The 19,976-nt window shown below is 38.4% G+C and overlaps 1 protein-coding gene across 2 annotated transcripts in view; it reads right to left on the bottom strand.

Moving 5' to 3' along the window:
- The window catches only part of dnah6 (dynein, axonemal, heavy chain 6), an 80,549-nt gene that overhangs the window by 51,811 nt on the left and 8,762 nt on the right, over positions 1 to 19,976 (bottom strand). The window contains exons 1-30 of one of the 2 annotated variants that reach the window (XM_088073463.1): positions 18,175 to 18,450; positions 16,204 to 16,291; positions 15,416 to 15,492; positions 15,064 to 15,243; positions 14,245 to 14,595; positions 13,958 to 14,092; positions 13,744 to 13,846; positions 13,593 to 13,659; positions 12,805 to 12,991; positions 12,204 to 12,305; positions 12,014 to 12,121; positions 11,753 to 11,842; positions 11,551 to 11,671; positions 11,218 to 11,369; positions 9,911 to 10,063; positions 9,525 to 9,776; positions 8,349 to 8,477; positions 8,097 to 8,210; positions 7,837 to 7,980; positions 7,559 to 7,714; positions 6,257 to 6,307; positions 5,387 to 5,479; positions 5,156 to 5,275; positions 4,680 to 4,860; positions 4,499 to 4,595; positions 4,055 to 4,286; positions 3,322 to 3,486; positions 1,492 to 1,602; positions 1,202 to 1,327; positions 309 to 464 (exon numbers count right to left, since the gene is read on the bottom strand). In XM_088073463.1, the coding sequence (XP_087929589.1) occupies positions 309 to 464; positions 1,202 to 1,327; positions 1,492 to 1,602; positions 3,322 to 3,486; positions 4,055 to 4,286; positions 4,499 to 4,595; positions 4,680 to 4,860; positions 5,156 to 5,275; positions 5,387 to 5,479; positions 6,257 to 6,307; positions 7,559 to 7,714; positions 7,837 to 7,980; positions 8,097 to 8,210; positions 8,349 to 8,477; positions 9,525 to 9,776; positions 9,911 to 10,063; positions 11,218 to 11,369; positions 11,551 to 11,671; positions 11,753 to 11,842; positions 12,014 to 12,121; positions 12,204 to 12,305; positions 12,805 to 12,991; positions 13,593 to 13,659; positions 13,744 to 13,846; positions 13,958 to 14,092; positions 14,245 to 14,595; positions 15,064 to 15,243; positions 15,416 to 15,492; positions 16,204 to 16,273 (4,023 nt within the window). In that variant the 5' untranslated portion in view covers positions 16,274 to 16,291; positions 18,175 to 18,450. Of the gene's footprint in view, positions 1 to 308; positions 465 to 1,201; positions 1,328 to 1,491; positions 1,603 to 3,321; positions 3,487 to 4,054; positions 4,287 to 4,498; positions 4,596 to 4,679; positions 4,861 to 5,155; positions 5,276 to 5,386; positions 5,480 to 6,256; positions 6,308 to 7,558; positions 7,715 to 7,836; positions 7,981 to 8,096; positions 8,211 to 8,348; positions 8,478 to 9,524; positions 9,777 to 9,910; positions 10,064 to 11,217; positions 11,370 to 11,550; positions 11,672 to 11,752; positions 11,843 to 12,013; positions 12,122 to 12,203; positions 12,306 to 12,804; positions 12,992 to 13,592; positions 13,660 to 13,743; positions 13,847 to 13,957; positions 14,093 to 14,244; positions 14,596 to 15,063; positions 15,244 to 15,415; positions 15,493 to 16,203; positions 16,292 to 18,174; positions 18,451 to 19,976 lie in introns of those variants that run through there. The other variant, XM_088073455.1, reaches the window with a different exon arrangement.

Genomic DNA, 19,976 nt, shown 5'->3' with positions numbered 1-19,976 from the left:
TAACTGTTGTCTATGCAGAGTGACACTGATTAAATATAAAAAAAAATAATTATTTAAAAATATAAATAAACTTAAATCAGTTATCAACCTCTAATTTAAAAGATCTTAGCATTAAAATGCAACCCATCTTCTCTGCAAATTTCATAAGCAACTTTCAGAAACACGTGTTTCTAGTTTTAACCCACCGCAGTTGCTTTCAACATAACACATAAAAAAGGTTTCAATGTTAAACAAGAGTTAAATTAGCACTGGGACAGGATAAATCATGCCTTTGTCATGCGTGTCTCAGTACTGTATGATTGTGTTACCGTGAGTGGTGTGATGACCAGTCTAGGACAGGCTCCCAGGTATTCATAGCCATAAATGTACGTGGACAGAGCCATTTTGGCCACACAGGTGTCCAGGTCCATGTCCCAGTAGTAGCGCAGCTGTCTCTGCCATTCAAAGTTAGACCTGGTGTCCACCTGAAAAACAGGGCTGAAGTTATTGTAAGGTAATGAGTTTTTACAAACATTTTCTGATCACCTAAAAATCCACAATCAATACCATCACCTATTATACCAAACAAAGGACAGAAATAAGCTGTATTTATAAAAAGACCGCGCTAAAGGACTGCAACAAAGTCCTTTCTTTACACCACTTTTGCATTTTTACACAGAGCCAAATTATGGCAGCATCATGCCGCTCCAGAGTGGGATTACAGAAAGCATGCCAGCATCTTGAAAAACACAAGAGGTGTGACAGGCATGACGTTTAACAAAACAGCGTCAGCCTCCACTGTGATATATAACATATGCGTCAGCAGTGCTTTATAAACAATAACAATGGCATAACATGGCAGTAATAATCATTTACCTTCTCTGTCCTATATGCCTTCTCGTCCCCTCCTCTGAGGGTAAGGAGCTCCCAGACCACATTATTTTCCCAGTTTGCGTACATTTACAGCCGATCTTTTTTTTGTGCAAGTTGCTAGCTGCTAAAAGTTACTTTTTAAATCTCCAGTATGAAGAGGACAGTCACTCTTATGATGTTTTATGGCTGCCACCAGCTTTAGGGCTAGACAACTAACTCTGACGCCCCCATTATATTATAGAACAACAAAGAGCATAATAGTACAATACTACCACATTGAACAGGCAGTGTAAAAATTGGCTATAGATACAAGCTGCGATTGTGTCCAAGTGTGTTTGCACCATTGTACCTTCTGGCGAACTAGATCGGTGACAATGTCTCTGGCATGGACGTCGATGGTGATGAGGGCAGTGATGATGTTACGGTGTAAAGTAGGCAGCTGTCCTCGCACCAATGCGGCAAGGGCATTCAGCCTCTGGAGTACACGCAAACACACATGCACAAACATCACTGGGTTATAAAATTAAAGTGGCAGAATAAAAATAGTTGGGGACACAAGTGATTTGTTTTGCCAAATCTAATATTTAAGCAGACAGTTAAGAAAGAGTAAAGGAGAATAGAATAATTAGTATAATTTACATCAAAGTTAGTAAGTTCAAATTCCTGCAGGGCAGCAAAGTGGTCGTGGTCCCCCTCTAGGCAGGCGTCCATGTCCCTGCACCACATCATCTGGGAGATCGTCAGCACCACCTGGTGGACACACACACAAACTAAATTTAAATTACAGCATAAAAAACATACAATGAATCATCACCTGAAATTATAGAAATTAACTGTAAAATTTATCAAAGCTTTAGACAGTGGCAATCATTACTGAAGTGCTTGGACATGGTTATGAAAACAATGTATCTGTACAAGTGAAAAAAAGGTTCTGGTAACTATGTGTGATAACTTTATCCGTAACTGCTTGTCCTCGTAAGGGTTGCGGGAGGGCTGCAGCCTATCCCCCCTTTCATTGGGCCAGAGATGTAGTACACCCTGGACAGGTTGCCAGATTATTAAAGGTTGACACATATAGACAGACAACCAGTCACACTCACGTGCACACCTGCAATGTCACCAACTAACCTGACATGCATGTCTTTGGACTGTGGGAGGAAGCCGGAGAACCCAGAGAGAACCCACGCAGACACGGGGAGAACATGCAAACTCCGCACAGAAGAGCCCCTGCCCAAGGTCCGAACCTTGCCCTAATGTGGATTCAAACCGGGGACCCTCTTGCTGTGAGGCGTCAGTGCTAACCACCAGACCACCGTGCCGCCCCTGATAACTATAAGCGATTGTCAATTGTAGTAATACATTTACATTTTTTGATGCCACTCCCACTGTCTAGCAGGATGTCCTGTTCAACCTCATCAGGCACTGGGCTGACAGGGAAGGGTCACTGGTTGGCCTAAACTCACCCAGGACTTCCAGGCTATAAAAGCGGGCCTGTGTGCTAACTTGTGCTTGCTACAGCAGACAACCACCTTGCATCCCCGCCTTTTGGTGTTGAATCTTCAACACCTCTACAGCACAGTTGTCACACATCACATGCATGGTGTTTATTACTGACTTTGCTGAACTACACACTCCTTTGCTTATTTGAGTTGACCGCAGTGTAACTGTGCAGAATCACTTCTTGTAACATTCCCTGAGCCAGTAAGTGGCACGTCAAACTGTCTAAAAATACGGTAAGTAATCCCACTCACCCTCTGCATAGCTCTTTCCCACTGCCATAAATATCTTAAAAGGTAATGATCCATACATCTACATAAAAACAATGCCACTTTGCACACATCAGTTGTACTTATTATTCTGTCTAAATTATTTGTAATAGGTATTTATTCTGTTTTTTGGAACATATGCTGTATGTTTGTTGACCGAGTTTGTTTTGCACTGCATGTTGAGCCACGTCCAAGATGATTTTCTGTCACAACAGACAATAAAGTTTTCTGAATCTGGATATAAAGCTGTATCTTTACAGAGGCATTAGCCTACATGACCAGGCATTATATTTCTTAATTTTAGGTATATTTTGTAACATTTTTACTATATTTTTTTTCAAATTTCTTGGCCATATCTCGTTAAGTTGCTTTTTGCATCCTCCCCACGTTAAAAGAATTCAAATCAGTTTGTTTAGGTCTCAAAGAGTTAAAAATCATTTCATTGCAATGGTCTGCCTCAAACTTTTGTATCCATATAAACCATTGATTACTGTAACTGTCATCACTATAAGCAGGTTCCATTGCGCTATAGGAAAAAAAAGCAAAAAGGTCTGTGACTGAAAAATATGATTGCACTGGACCATTTAATGTTTTTGTGACTCTCTCTGTGTGTGTGTGTGTGTGTGTGTGTGTGTGTGTGTGTGTGTGTGTGTGTGTGTGTGTGTGTGTGTGTGTGTGTGTGTGTGTGTGTGTGTGTGTGTACCTGCGATGGATGTCCAGCCACCACCCATTCCTCTCTGGACTTCACTTGGTAATCGGCGATGGCAGCCTTGCTGAGGCGTCGCAGTGAGGAGAACATAGCCTCCTCCACCTTGCAAAGCCAATCTTCCACATTGCCCTGTGCCTTCAGACCTTTAGTCAAACGCACCTATGCGTACACACAGAGGGACAAGATCAGCTACAGTAGGAATGCAGATGCTTTTATCTTTTCTTTTTTTTCTTATTAAGGGTTCACTGTGAATCCTCTGTGAGAAAAGTCATGTCATTCAGAGTTCATGCAGTAAGGAAGTTAGCATAAGAGTGTATTTTTTCTCACTCACTCACGCTCTCATTCTCAGCAAGAACTTCAAGGTATACTATGCAAGATTTTTCTAAAAAACAATGTATATAGATTCATACAGAATAAATCCCTCTTAGTTATTACTTATGAGACCTTGATTGCTGTGTTGGGGATGTTTATGAGCGTGTACCTCCACAGTGCCTAGGTGAAGTTGGTGCTTTATAAAGGGAGCAACCAGTAAGCAGGGGGCACCCAAGAGACACAGCACAGAAAAAACTAAATATGGCGAAACATAATGCCAAGAATGAATCTGGGGTCAGCTCTTTTACAAACAGTAGCCAACAATCCTGCAAAGTGTACCTTTAAACAAGAGAGTAACAAGTAGAAAAAAAGGGGTGCCATTATGATTGCAGGTGTTTAAGTGACTCAAACTGACCTTCTCTCCCTCAGGAGACACCATGCTGAGGATGTCTTTGCTGTAGACCTCCTCCGGTTCTCCAGTATCCAGCGCAGTTCCTGTATTGACACCAGAAGATTGTTTGGGCAGCAAAGCGAACTCCAGCCGTGTAATGGCATCAAAGCATTTCCTGAGGTGGGGCTGCACCGCCTGCGGGTTTCTTGTCTGGGCCAAGATCTTCAGGAGCTCGTCGTTAGATAAGAAGCAGAACCTGCAAGAAACAGATAGACAACATATAAGATTTATGAGAGTTCGAACACGACACATCAGCATCCACATCACATGTTTATCCCTCTGCGCTCACTGGAAAGTTTAGAGTAACATTTTAAATTTAAACAAACAGTTTAGGATGATAAAAGGAGATGAATTATGATGTAAAAGTCTGTTGTTGTAATGTGTAACACACCAAGAATGTGTGTGTACCTGGGGAAGATGACTCTCTTGGACTCCAAGTAGTCTTCCAGACACTTCTGTATTTCATCCAAAAGAGTGTTGTTTTGCTGAAAAGTCTCCAAACGATCTGTGTAGGATAAATCAAGTGCATGTGTGATTGTGCATCTCTGTCTGCTTGTCTATTTTTTTTTACAGTTTTATGGCTACATACCAGGCTGCGTGGCTGCTTTAAGGGCATTGGGCATCTTGTAGACCTTCGCCATGATCTGTTTCCAGGACTTGTCGACCTTAAGAAACATCTTGGACTCAGCAGGAAGCTGCCGCTTTATGTCTGGGGCCAAGAAGATACTCTCTAAGTATAGCCAGTTCCTTTGGCACGTGAGCCACTCATCCTGGAGAGGACGTGAATGAGGAGAGGGAGAATAAAGACACAGATGGGGGAGGCAGAATAAACAAGCAGTAGTCTTTGATGTGATGCTGTTTAGTCTTTCCTTACCTGAACCAGAATATAGAACTCAGTAAACATTAAGAAAGGTACATTTCTTTTTCAAGGGGTTTGGGAGAGCTACTGTGTAACATTCGAGGATAAATTCAAAGTCAAAATCTGCATTTAGCATGTTGATATACCCTTTAATATCTTGCAGATAACACAAATTAAAGATCACTCCACACAATCTTTTTCTTTACCAGAGTTTGGTTGAAAAGCGTCAGCTGTCTCAGCAATTTGTCAACTCTGGCCTTGATAGGAGCTACGTAGCGGGAAGATGCCACCGTGCCAACACTGATAATGCCATCATCCAGGAGTACCTTCATGGTAAACATAAAAACACACAAAAAACACAAAAATCAGATGAAACTCTTCAAGGTTGGTACAACAGACTGCGTTGTGAGTGTGTGTGTGCTGCATGATGTTACGACCTGGATATCATCTGTGCCACCCAATATGAAGACCTCTTTGGAGTCGCCGTGAGGCAGAACAGTGAACTCTGTGGTCTTCCACACGTCTTCCACCTGCACGGTTCATTGAGAGGGCAGAGGTTAAAATTAAAACATCAGATCTGAACTCCAGACTGAACAGTGCAACAATTACTCTACACACTGATTACTCAATTCACAGATAATCAATAGCTTCATTCATTTTTTTATGTAAAAATTACAAACACTCTATGATCTCGAATTCTCTAATGTGAGGATTTCCTGCTTTTCTTTGTCATATATTACAGATTAAAAATAAATATCAAGTTTTGGGACTGCAAATTAACTACAGACTTGCAGAAATTGTAAATGACTTAAAAATAGTATAGATTTGGTCCTTTGCCAAGGTAGGTTTAATGCAGGAATATGATTATTAGAGTGGTTTAGGTTATCTACATTTTTCCAGCAGCAAAGTGCAAATATAAAGGAAAAAGACAATATTCAGTTCAGTGGTATATTTACAGACTTGTAACATTAAAAATGTGGCTTTCACACAGAGGAGCTTGACTCATTTTGACAAAAAGAAATAAAAAGATGAATGAAATGAAATTAGATTAAATGTCCATGAATACTTCACAAAATCCAAATTGAAGTCTATTTAAGGCCTAAAGTTTATAACATCAAAGTTAAGACATATTAGGACTTTTTAAAGACCTGCAAGCAACTTGAGAGTTATTAAAATGGCAAATGTTGACACCAAATGGCATGATTAAAAGTTTCTCTTATTCTACAGACAGGAAGGCAGAGTACACTGCTACTGCAGTTTAGACATAACTCTGCCAGCATATTCTTAGTAGTTCCCTTTTCACGCACCTTCGTAATAATGGTCTCCACTGATGCCTCTCCTGAAGCCTGTCCTGACACCTAAAAGTCAAAGGCTGTGTTAGTCATGTTTATCCAGGTCAGACGTAAAGATATTAACAAGCTAAGGTACTCCTATAATTGACTTTAAGGTCAAAATCCAAAAAAAATCAATTTAATGCAAGGTAGTAGGTTAGATCAACTTAAAGAATTATTTCACTGATATAAAGAGGGTCCTCACATAAAACAAGGCCATCTATGCAGCAGAAAGTGACTTCATAAAAGAGAAAAAGGGGCAGTAGCATCCACTTTTGCTCAAGAGGTAGAAAACCCACAACTTCCAGAATACACTGCCCCGTACCAGACCACTAAATGCTCCTGCTGTTGGGTGACATAATCTGAACTTGTTTGTTTGACACAGCGGACAACAAAAAAAATAATTACAGTTTAACTGTGAGCTAAAACGTGTTTCTGAAAAAAAAAATGCAGAAAGAATTATGTAACTCAGTAACAGAATTGTGGTTCATCTTTGATCAGGACTGCTTAGTTTCATCATTGATCAATGTTTTTTTCACTATGTGGTAAGCCATATGGCGCCCACTTCCTGTTCACAAACTCCACTATTAAAGTTAAACACAACATTTAGACATGTTTCTGGAAATATTTTAGGAGAGTAATAGGCAGTGCAATAACATAATGTTGATCTACATTCGATCAGCACTGGATAGATTTAACCATTTAATCTGATTTCAGAGTTTGAGACAGAGAGAGACAGAGACAGAGGCAGGTCTGTCTCGTGAACTATTTCTCTACTCTTCATGTCTGAAGTGATGACATAGGTGGGACAATAAAATTTAAGACTGATTTCACTGTAACCGAAATGGGGGGAGGGGGGAATTCTGTGAATTTTTCTTTTTTTTTAAGTTACCTATTATTTTGAGATTTCAGAATAAAGAATAAAGATTTCAGAATAAAATCGTACCTTTTATGTCACTTTTAAAACTTGTGAAAAATTTATTTTAGACATTTTAGGACCAATTAAGGCCATATTTTTAGACTGATTAATTCAATGCCTTTTAAGACCTTTTAAGGATTCGCTGGGACCCTGGGGCGGCAGACAATATGGAAATGCAGAAGTACAGCCTGTTTTTAGAGCACTGGTTAGAAGTTTACCACAGTTCATTTAAACATACTGCCCACACTGCTCTGACACAAAGTTGGTTGAAAATCGGCAAAGTATCCCTTTAATAGTTAGCACTGAGATCCCATGTGTAGCAGTAAAAGCTTACAGTGTAGGCTATATTTATGTGTTACCTCCTGTATCTCTGTTCCATAGGAGAAGATGTTGAGCTCCTCCAAAACAGCCACAGTGAGCTCCTCCACATTCAGGGAGGTCCCCACAACAGACTCCAGAGTCTTCCAGTGCTCTGGTTTCATACACGGGTTACGTAGATCAGTGATCACAGGCAGCTGCAGGAAAACACAAGAGTATCATTTAGACGAAGTCGCAAAAATGTACTCAAGAACCAACTGGCTAAATTGCTAGTACTTGTTTGCAGTCCATATTTTGATGTGGAATCAATTTAACCCACCCTCTGCTTCATGACTTCCACCTTGCTCTTCAGACTTGGCACTACATTGTTACGTGGCAGACCCTTCTCCAGCTGGTTGACGTATTTGCTGTACTTGTTGACCATTGAGCTGAACTGCTCCAGGTCCAGCTGCTGAAGTGTGCTCTGGGGATGGGTGAACATGGAACACCACAGTTAAACTTGGAAGAGAGCACGCGTGTGCATGCATGTGTATGCGTCTTTACATGGCCTTTACATACAATTTGTTAATTCCACCTCACCTGCCTCCATCCATCTGATAAAGAGTCCCATTCCTCTAGAGAGTCCCACAGCAGCTGCTTCAGTCTGAACTCTGCAGTCAACTCCTCCAGGGTGTCAAACTTGGTCACCTCCACCTTTATTTGTCAGAAGGTAGAGGGGGAAAATAATTTTTGTCTGGATAGTTGGCTTATGACTCAGTTTTACAACACAAAGAAGATTTGTTAATACTCGAAATTTTGGAATTACTGAAAGGAACCAAAGAAATTCAGCACCTTGAATTTCTTCTGGTAGGAGGTATAGGCAGAGGCCTGAGCCTGCAGCTCGTCTAACGAAATCTGGATACCCCCCAGCAGCAGACGCACTTGGGTGGAATCTGCATTGATGTCAAGGATTTCTGAATCCTGAACATGAAAAAAATAAGACAAGCAAGTGAAAATGTAGCAAAGACATATACATAGCAGTGTTTCCCACAGATTTGGAGTTTATGTGTGCCTGTTGGTGTACGTGTGTCCCTTTATATCATTGTGTCCTCTTTCTAAATTCAAATGTGTTGCAGGCCATTAACATAACACAAGTGGAGCTCTACATGATTTCTTTTTTTTCCTCAGCAGCAGTTTGTGACTAGCGGGGTGATTTATCTGTCGATTTACCTGGTCAGAGCTGATCAGATCATATTCATGGATGAGAGGAGCAGCTGCTACGAGTGAATGCAAACTTTTAGCTCCAGTAGAATGAACAGTTAAATTTAACTTTCACTGCCCCAGAGGTTTTTCTGCTCCTTCAGTGCCCAGAGTAAGCTCTGCCTTTTGGTAATGCATAACCAAATGGTAGCATTCCTAATAAATTGTCCAGCTTCAAAAATAGAAAATCTCTTTTTGGCAGCAGATGTTTGAATTATGGCAGGCTTTCATGATGGAAAAAAAGGTAACGCCTACACACTTACTCCGTGCCACACAAGTTTATTGAAGACAACATTCAGATCCTGCCTGAATCTTTGTCAGGTCAAATGTTTGAAAAGACGAAACCACATCTATATTTATACATATTATACACACCAATAGGCTGACGAGGTCTATGGTTGCAGGTGTGGTTCACCATCTGAATCATTCAGGGTAGTTTAACAATTGACAATCAACAATTTTTCAAACATTTGACCTGACGAAGATCCAGGCAGGATCAAAACATTGTCTTCAATAAACTTGTGCAGCATGGAGTAAGTGTGCAGGCATTACCTTTTTCCCTCATGAAATTTGATTTTTTAAAAGCCTTGCACCTACACAATGCACGTATAACTATCCTTTTTTTCAACTTAATCATGGCAGGCTGCCATAAATTAATAATTTTGTGGGGAGACTCCTCACACACACCTTGAGCAACAAAAGCTCAGCATACAAAACACCTTTCCAGGCTATGGCTGATAGAAAAATGAACAGAGCTCCTCCACACACCTGTGACTTTAGCTTGACTTTCATGACCTCACGGTTCAGCTCCTTTATGTCCTTGTGCAGAGAGCTGCACAGCTTGTCCACACTGTGGTCCCTCTCTGCTGCTGCCTCATCAATAATGCTGTTTAATGAGATAATGGACGGCTCCAAGGTGGCGTAAACAACCAGATCCTCAGGTTGTGTGGGAACTGAGTACGTGTTAATCAGATTGTACATCTGACACACTGTCTCCTGCTCTGCGTCGAGCACTGGAATCTATTGAGAAAGAGAAAAAGAGAGGAGGTGAGAAGAGGGGACAGGAGAGAAGCACAGAAACCATGTTGATGACTATATGCTATAAAAATATGATTGACAAAGAAACTACTTTGAATGTGAAATGTTTGTCTTACCCTTTGCTGTATCTCATCCAGGAAGCAGAGGGAGTTGGCTAACTCAGCAGTGGTCGAGGGACTGAACTCCAGTTTAAACTGAGCTTCACAAGCCTCGGCAATGATAGCATCTAGCTTCGTCCTAGCCAGTCGGGTAAGCATCTCGTTGATGACCTGAAGCACAAGTTCAGAGCAGAGCAGTGATTCCTACATGCCCTTAAAGAAATTGTTTGGATTTTATAAGCAGGGTTGTATGAAGTATTTATCCATAACACGCGTTTAACCTTCAGTACATGGTGGTCAGCTCAGCCCAGTTTGGAGAAGCAGGCAGGAGTTTTGACACAGAAGCATAACAACATACTGTTGGAGACAGGGGCTGGTAGCAAAATGTATTTTAGCCACTTAAAAACAACAGTATTAGGCTTAATGGACGTCATATTGAGAATATTTTCACTGCTTTAATTTGCCATCAGTAAGCCCCTTTCTTTTGGCACTATATTTTCTCAACTATAGAACTTCCATATTCCTACGCATACATGTTACGCCGCAGCTAATTCAGTCACACTTTCAAAAGTTTAAAGAAGAGAAAACAAATGCAAGAACATTTTTAAAAAAGGGTGATTATTACAGTGAAAATGAAATGCTGTTTACCACGGAGACAAGAGGATACCATTGTAAAATAGACCATACAGAAGAAGAACTTTTGCGGAAGGATACTGAAGGGGTTGAAAGAGGGAGATGAGTAGAAATATGAAAGTTCGATGGTTGAGAGAATGTAGTTCCAAGTGAAAGGGCTGCCTGACATTGAGGTAAAGCAGTGAAAAAATTCTCAATCGCGCCTACTTAAACTGATAAATTTTTTAGGGTGGGCCTTTTTTTTTTAGGTGGCTAAAGTGCATTTTTGTGGCACTCCTACCTGCTTCTCCAAACTGGAAGCATGCCGACAGACATCTACTGTCGGTAATTCACTGATTATGGATAAATACAATTTGATTTATAAAACAGAAAATCAGAACTATGTCTGAACATTTTTGGTTGTAGCATTAATTGAATATTTTGTTGTATTAGAAATATTTCTATCAAATATATCACTCACTGTGGCCTAAAGGCTTAAATTTCCATTTCAGTGAGGTTTAATAAACCAAATGGACACACCGCTCCTTAGTTAAAATCAGTTGTTTGTGATGGTTAAAAAAAAATCTCAATTTATTGTTTTTCTTTGCTCTAATTTGATTTAATTAAATTTTTTATTTTATTATTTGATTTTTCCCCCCTTCTTTTTCTGTTATTCGTTTTGTAGTATATGTTTGCACATTGCTCGTCCTCACCTCCAGACAGCGAAGCGGAGAAGACAAGAGGTTCTCCTTGAGCTGTTTTGTGTCTATAAGCAGTAAGCCCAGATGTCTCTTCTGTTGGATGGCTACGGCCTCGTCGTGCTCACTGTTATATAACTTGAGTGCTTCTCCAAAAAAGGACAAATCTGTGAGACGATCGAAGAAGTCAACATCCTAAAGTCTAAAGGGACAACATTATTTTGGATGCTACAGCTTGTTTAGGGTTTGCTTAATGAATGCTTTTCAGTTGTTCTTTTAAAACCACTATTCTCACTATATCTCTGAACTGCTCTGTGTTGTAAGTGACATTTATGTAGAGTACATCACCATGATCCTTTTGCTGCAATGAATCCAAATCCAGGCTCTCATTCTCTTTGTAGAATAGCCGAAAATGCTCAAATGTCTTTGCGTAAACTCTTGCTGCATCAAAGGCAAACTGGAGTGATTCCTGAGGAGAAAAACAAGAGAGGCCCATACAAACACAGTGCTGTACAGACAAAGCACAAACCAATGCAAATTAAAAACTGACCTTTATGTCTTGGATGGTGCTTTGAATGTGGCCATCATTCTCTAAGATGGACTCCAAACAGGGGCCATCCTCATATTTTTCTGTCGCCTTCTAAAAGTTTATAAACGCACACAAAAACACAGATACAAACTAAATCAGTAAAATCTAACTGCACCATTTGTTTTTGACATATGGACATCAATAACATTTAAAACAGCTAAATTATCCTGAATATACACATCAGGGCTGTCAGGTTGAGGTGGTTAGTTGTTTTTTTGCTACCTCGCAGTCTCCAGGCTCTGTCACTGAATCAAAGTCGGGATCTGCCGTAAGTGTTTTGACTGACATCACCGTTTTCTCAATGCTCCCAATGATCTCTGCAACAGTCTCCTGTAGGAATCAACAAAGAGTAAACTGTAGATAGGAAAGAAATGGGTAATAAATTAAGACTGTAATAATTTGGAAAACTAACCTGAAAGTTTTCTTCAGAGGGTTTGTAGGTCAAAGCATTTGGCTCCAGTATGAGCTCAGAGATGAACATAGGTTGGAAACGGGGAGTTTCTGACTCAACAGACTGTGAAATAAAACACACCAATCAAAACCAAAACTGAGTACTGGTCTGAGTCTGCTTGTAACTAAAATTGGTGTGTATGGTATTGCTGTTTATGTGTGGTGGTAGCTGTCAACAGGGGGGCTGGATAATTGATTTGTCAATTAATTCAGAGCTAATCTGATCAGATCAGATTGATGGATGAAAAGAGCAGCTGCTGTGACTGAATGCAAACTTTAAGACCCAACAAAATGAATGGTTAAGGTTCTCTTGCAAAATGCCTGGCATTCTGCTGCTCCATTCTATGCCCAGAGTGCACTCTGCACTCCAAGAGGTGTAATGCATAACCGAACAGTATCTACATTTCAACAACACTCCTTATGAATGGTACAGCTTAAAAAACAAAAGTGTATTTGTGGCAACACATGTTTTTATCATCTTGAGCTACCACAAATAAATGACTTTGTAGGAAATCCTGATGTTAATAGTGTAATATCGTAATAATGTTGAAACAACGCCTTACCTGCTTGTCAACCTCTTCTTCCGGAGGGTCAGTGGCAGCCTCAGGGCGCTGGCTCCAGCTCTGAATAATGTCGTGGCTGGGCGTTCGACGTACATGCTCATGAAGTGCTGACAGTAGTTTTGCCACAGCGCTCGCCATCAACGTGTGCAAGGTGTTGACAACCAAATAGTCAACAAGACGGATGAAGCTGGTGAGATGACAGACAAAGAAGAGTCAGACTGTTTTTAAGTTATAAAAAGTGCTGATTAAAGCAGTCACAGGCCTCTTTCACAGCAAGCTTTGAGTTTTTGTTTGCACCTGGTGCCAATATGTGTTTTAGTGATCCAAACACAACTGGACAGCTGAGACATATCATGCTCACACCTGTGTCTATCATGTGTCTCCAGCAGACCACTCAGATTTAATGGACAATTTAGTGGACTACATATACACATAAATTTCATTTTTTACACCTGTTTTCTCCGACTACGACATGTTAAACTGTCATCTGTAGTTTAAAAAAGCAGGCACGTCTGATACACAAACCCGCAATGTTAAAATGCCCAACTTTACAGCAAAAATCAACATGTTTACAACCTGGGACTAAAAAAACCTTTTTGTCCCTAAAGATAATTTTCCTTTTCATGCAACAGTATTGGGGGTATTTTTTTATATCCATCCATTGACATTTTACCTGTGTTCACCGACTATGACATTGTCTGCAATGTAAAAAGTAGGCATGCCTCGACACAAATAGGGACAGAAAGCAAATAAAATTTAAAGGAAACAAATACAAGAAAATTACCCACCGGATGAGGTGTCGAGAGTTTTCAGTTTTGTTGATCTGTATAAGAGTTCCCTTATCATTTTTATCATCTGAGAAAAACAAACAATACTATTAACCTTTACACATTCTGATACATGCATTCCACTTTCTCCATATGGTCCGTGTGCACACACCTAGGACGTTAGAGTTGGACTGAGATGCCCACAAGTAGCTGTGACACGCACTAACAGTCACCTCCTTCACCAGGTCTTGAAACTTCTCCAAGTCAGCCACCACCTGACAATAATGAACAAACGAGGGCAATGCATGAGGCGCACAACATGTACAAAATGCATGGACATACACTTAAAACACGGGGTCCAAATTTGTGTTGATATGCAATTGCACCTCTTGCAGTTGTTTGAACTGGATGTCCTGGAACTCCCTGAGTGTGTGCGTGCCTTTTTTTTCCATGTGACACAGGCCCTTGTCGCTGATTTGGTGACACATTTTCCTGATGTCGATCAGTGCAGGACCTAGAGACTGTATGACATAAACAAATGTTAAAAACAACATAATATCCACACCAATCACAATAATTTTAAATTCTAAATCTCAAACAAAATATGTCTCAGTGAGCATATTTCAAGTGAGAGAGAAAATCCAGCCATTAGTTTATACACACAGTTACATACCTGACTGACAATAAACAAATGCTTTTGGAGGGACTTCCTGGCCAAATGAATCTTCAAGGCGCGAACTTTGGTACGCCACACATAGAAGGGTTTCCACATTTTGAAGAGGGCAAAGAAGGGGATGTGGACCAGCTTGCTGTGATAGTAATGCTCATCACGGCGCTCTGGGTCTATAAAGTCAGACTCATCCTCATACGCTGACAAGACACCTCCATGGCTCATCAAACAGTCCTCCTTCCTGTGCTTATAGGTTTTAACTTTGGATGGAGCATCCAGCAGTCTCTTGGCACCACTCTTAATGGAAAATGGTTGTTTGGGAGGACTTGGGTTTAACATTGCATTCTGGGACACCTGAGGAGTGGTGAAGAGTCACAGTCAGTGATAAATTTCCTCCTGCATATACCTCATTTAAAAATGATAAACAATAAACCCCCTTTCTTTAGAGGTTATTGAGACTGGCAAGTGAGCCTTTTTTGCCACAGTTTAACGTCGTCTTGAGTTTCAGCTTCAGATACTTTTGAGGTACGTGTCCATCATGCACTGTGAGCATCTTTTAAAGAAGCATTTAACTGCTGGGAAGATGGCCTTTTAATAAAACTAGGCCATTGATGCAGTAGAGAGACACAAATACTTCTGAAATTGATGCTACGTGACCAAAGATAAAAGAGAAAAAGGACACTAGTGCTTATACGGAGGTACCTTTCCCACAGTTCATTTACACATATTACCCACATTGTTTTTACACAAAGTTGGATGAAAATCAGCAAAGTATCCCTTTAAGCAATGTTTATTCTCTTCTCAAACATGTCTGTCACTGACCTTGGTCCCAGATTGCAGAGGAGGTAGGTGGACAGACCATTGTTCACGCCGCCTGTGTGGCAGTTCTGTTTGTTGAGACGAAGGCGACTGAGTGTCCCAGCCGGGAAAATACATCCGCTCACGGGTTTTTAAGTGGCTGAGGCTGGGCTGTTTCCGTCTTACACGTCTCTTCAGCACAGCCTACATAAAGGCGAAGAAACGGACATTTACAAAAGACCCATGTCTACATACTGTAATTACTTTTTGACTAAGACAAGGATCAATTATATTAATATTACTGGAAATACTAAATTGGGTGTACAGTAGATGGTAATATGTTGACACAGTTTGATCTTAGTTTGCCAAGTCTCACCTGTGTGTCTTGAACAGGGACTGGAATCCTTGGTAGGATGGAGGCGCTCTGGAGGTCAGGGAGCTTGTGCAGCCGCTCTGCAAACATATGACAGGTGGATTTTAAGTTTAACTAACATTTAATTAAAGAGATGAATAACCGAGGCTTGTTGGTAATTTTATACACTAAAATACGTGAGCCATAACTAACAAAGTTAAATAATACCAAAAATAACTGCTGGAAGGTAACTTAGTAAAGTGTCTGAGTACATGTTTGGCAATTTTGCATAATTTTGCATCTCAACATGCAAAAAAAAAAAAAAAAAAAAAAAACATTTTCTTCACAAATTCAAGGTAACATGACATGACAAATTGTTTTAAAAATAGTCATTTTGTGGGGAAGGAAATTAGGTTATCTTAACATATTAATTCTTCACTTATTGTAAGGCAGAGATATAAAACAATATTCTAAAACGGGCCATTCTGCTTGATGGATCCAGACCTTTGAATCTGCCGGGTCCAGTTGACTGATTCTGTCTGAGGTCAGGCAACCATTCTGTATAATGAGTACTTTAATTTTTGGTCACTTTAAGTATATTTCCATGCCAATACTTATGTATTTTTCACATTTTATTCTGACTTAAGGACTTGAACATGTTATTTATTTTATACTATTACTACTTTCACTGAAGTAAAACAGGTTACTATCACATTTTATCATATATATATATATATATATATATATATATATATATATATATATATATATATATATATATATATATATATATATATATCAGCCGGGCTCACCTCTGGGCTCATTTTCCCTTCGTTGACCAGGGCAGCTCAGCAGAGGGGTCCTCGGGGACGCAGAGGCCATGGCAAATATCCTCACAGGCTATGGGACAGTGGAGGGACAGCATGACAGAGGAGTTAGTTGTGGTAAAGTAACAATGTCAACTAGAGTATGTTTTATCAAAAAAAAAAAAAAATTGTATCGATTCAACATTACACATCTAACTTTACAAGCAGTCAAATTTTACGAACCCTTAGCTCAAATTGTGACCCCAGAGTGTTTCCTTTTTTTTAAAAAATGTATTTATATAATTTTATTTAAATCATTTGTACAACACTGGCTTGCACAACAAAATACAGCTGTAATAGGAATTATACACTGGGGAAACGTTTAAATACAGTATAAATAGCAAGCTAAAGGATTTAATTTTCAAGATAATGCATTCATTTCATCCTGTAAAGCTTGTGTTGGAATAATTCAAGCTGAATACTGGTGATAAAATTTTTGTGGACTGGAAAAAGAGTATTTCTCACTTATTTGTTCAATGTATATATAACAATGTTTTGGATGGATGTTGCCAACTTTCTAGAATAGAAACTTAAGATAAATGTTGAAGTGTGCTTGATGTAATGCTAAACTTCATGAAGATGACATTGAAAATAAGAACTTGTCTATCATACGTTTCATTAGTTTTTGTAAAATTGCATATTGACAAAAAAAATGGTCACAAACTAAACTGACTTTCCTGCATCTTGTTAATGAATTCCAGCAATAAAGCACAATACCATTTAATTTTAAGAACACTTAAGGTATTAAGACATTTAAGTTGTTAAACAATGATATGATACATGTAAAACAAAAACAAAAATTATATTTGTTTGTTTGTTTGCTTTGCAGTTTTTGTCTTCTTATTTTGTTTTTGGTTTGTTTGTTTGTTTGTGTCTATCTATCTGCATGTATTTCTGTAAATTAACTTGTGTACAAAAGAAAGTTGGGAAAAAAATGGGCGAACTTATGTCCACCATCTTCGACTACACCAAAGGTGCATTCCATTTAACATTACATGAGAAAATTAACATGTCAAGTCTTAAATAGGTATTGTAAAGATACATTTTAGTAGTAAAATGTAAAGCCTGTGTTGGAATGATTCCAGCCGAGTATTGATAATAAATGTGTTTTATCATGGACTGGAAAAGGAGAGTATTTATCAATTATTTTTCCATATACACTCTACTATACTATACTTATATCATTTGAATAAAATTATACAAAATACACATCATACAACATTTTTTAATGTTTGGAAAATTCCATAATGATAAGGAAAAATAGTCAGAAACTAAACCAACATTCCTAAACTTTATTGGACTATTGAATTTCAGCAATGTAGTACAATATTATCGAATGCTGAGAACAAAAAAAGCTGTTCAGACAATTAAGTTATTAGGAAATTAAAATCTAATGCATTTAACATAAACCCTGGAATTATGAAATGTGAATGCAACTATTGTTTGTTTCTTTGCTTTTTAGTTTATTATTTTTATTTATTTAGTCTATGTATCTGTAGGTATTTCTAAAAATTAAATTATGTTCAGTAAAGAAAGTGGGGTAGCATTTTAAACAAATATATTTAAAGACCAGAGTTGACCAAAGAGCTGCACAATAGCATTAAACACAATATATATATATATAGCGCAAAAAGCTATAGAGACACAACACAATACAACAATAACCTCATAAACGCCATGCACAAATTAGTGAGTAAAGAAAAAAGTGTGAAGTTTAGAATATAAAACATAAAATCTTATACCCAAAGGCTTAGCACACTTGCTAGCCATCGGCCGTTAACTACGGCGTTAACTAGCTAGCTAGGCAGTGTTACTTTAACACTGAATTCAAACGGTAATGTCAAGTTGTCAACTTTGTTTGTTAACTTCGTCTAAGTGAGGAAGCCCTAGCGTCGAGAGACATTAAAACAAACCTACCTTACGAAATATTACACCACGAGTTATCCTTGATATAGTTTAAGGATAGCTAAATTTAGCTTTGTAAAACTGTGAGTGACAACAGAGCCCCGGTATGTTTGCTAACTGCAAAATGTTGCTGACCGTACGCGAGGTTTACATTTGCTAGGATGTCGAAGGCATGACCCGCCTTACTCTACCTCTGATTGGCTTATCTGAAATTCCTTCCCCAATCCTAACCAATCGTACTCCTCTCCCAAATTGAGGCAACGACTACTAGCCAATGAGAAGGAGGATCATACCTTCGCCATCCTAGGCGGAAAAAAGGCACCTACAGCTGAAGTTTACCGTCTCCTAGCAACAGTATTTTCTCCCGGCATGCAATGCAGTCAAACAAGTCGCTGGTTTCTATGGTTTCACTCGCCCCAGTTTGTTTGTTTAATCTCACCCTGTCAGTTTAACAGATGAAAAAAGTTTCTTTAAGAGCCAAAGTATTGGATTTCCTTTTAACTATGTTCCTTTATAAAGACAAACAACTAATAATAATAATAACAATAATAATAACAATAACAATAACAATAATGATAATAATAATTATTATTATTGTTATTGTTATTATTATTATTATTATTATTATTATTATTATTATTATTATTATTATTATTATTATTATTATTATTATTATTATTATTATTATTATTATGGCTGCATTACTGGACCTATAGCACAGTGGCAGCCCCTGTTCTCTGGATCAACCTTAGCTGTTTTCCTTTGCTGCTACACTAACATAGTCAATTGTTAAAACAAAGAAAAATAAAATAAAATAAAAATAAATTTTATAGTATAACTGATAAAAAAAAAAGCCAATATTAAATCAAATCTCTCATTTAAAAGTATATGAAAACATTTGAGTTGAGAAATAGAAAATGCAGCACCAGAACCTTGATTCATATTTGAACTTCTGTGTGCTATGTGTGTAAACGGCTCATCCCCAGGTCATCAAATACTGATGCTTTGTCATGCCTCTCGGCCAGTGGTGTAGTGCTAGTTGGTGAGGTGGGTGTACTACTACTTAAGTAGATAGGTAGGTTACCAAGGAAGGAGGAAGCTACTCTACAATGTATTACAATGGCTTTCCAATTGATAGGTAAGTAGGAACCCAATTATCTTCCAAACACACAAAAAATAGTGTGAGGGTGGATTTCTACTTTAAATGCACTCTCATCATTAGCTTTTTTTTTTGTTTTTGTTTTGTTTTGTTTTTTATTAAGATACTTAATTATGTATTTTCTGTCTATTCCAGCGGACAAAGAATATGAACAAAATATCTTTAGCCAAATAAAAATGACAAGAAATGGTCTAAACAAGACCTTTTTCAACAAAAAAAAACCTCAGAAACTGAATGGTAAGTTCATATCAGTGATTAAAGTAATGCTTTACAACACACTGCATATATATTTTTTATTGTACTTACCGATGTTAATATTCTATGAACTTCATCAATAAGAGGCATTAATAATTAGACAATCTGATCAGTATAAAAAATTCCCCCATTCATTTTCTGGTGACACTCTGATTAGATTATATTCACTGTCCTTTCCAATGGACAAATCATTTTGAAAAACATCCTGAGTAAAAGCTATAAATCTTTAATATGATATTTTGACATTTAAAAAGTAACATAGCATCTGATATTAACTTTACGCAGCGTAAAAAATAAATTGTGTACTTTCACAATGATTTTTAGACTGAAACATGCCTCATTACTTCACAGTGGGGCATGGTTGTTAAAAATGTAATTCATGTATATAGTTATGTATTCT

This window comes from Plectropomus leopardus, chromosome 3, assembly GCF_026936395.1.
Source record: "Plectropomus leopardus strain MGB_pleo_1.0 chromosome 3, ASM2693639v1, whole genome shotgun sequence".
In the NCBI taxonomy this organism is placed as follows: Eukaryota; Metazoa; Chordata; class Actinopteri; order Perciformes; family Serranidae; genus Plectropomus; species Plectropomus leopardus.
The sequence above is the reverse complement of the archived record's forward strand: the minus strand, read 5'-3'. Positions and strand labels throughout refer to the sequence as shown.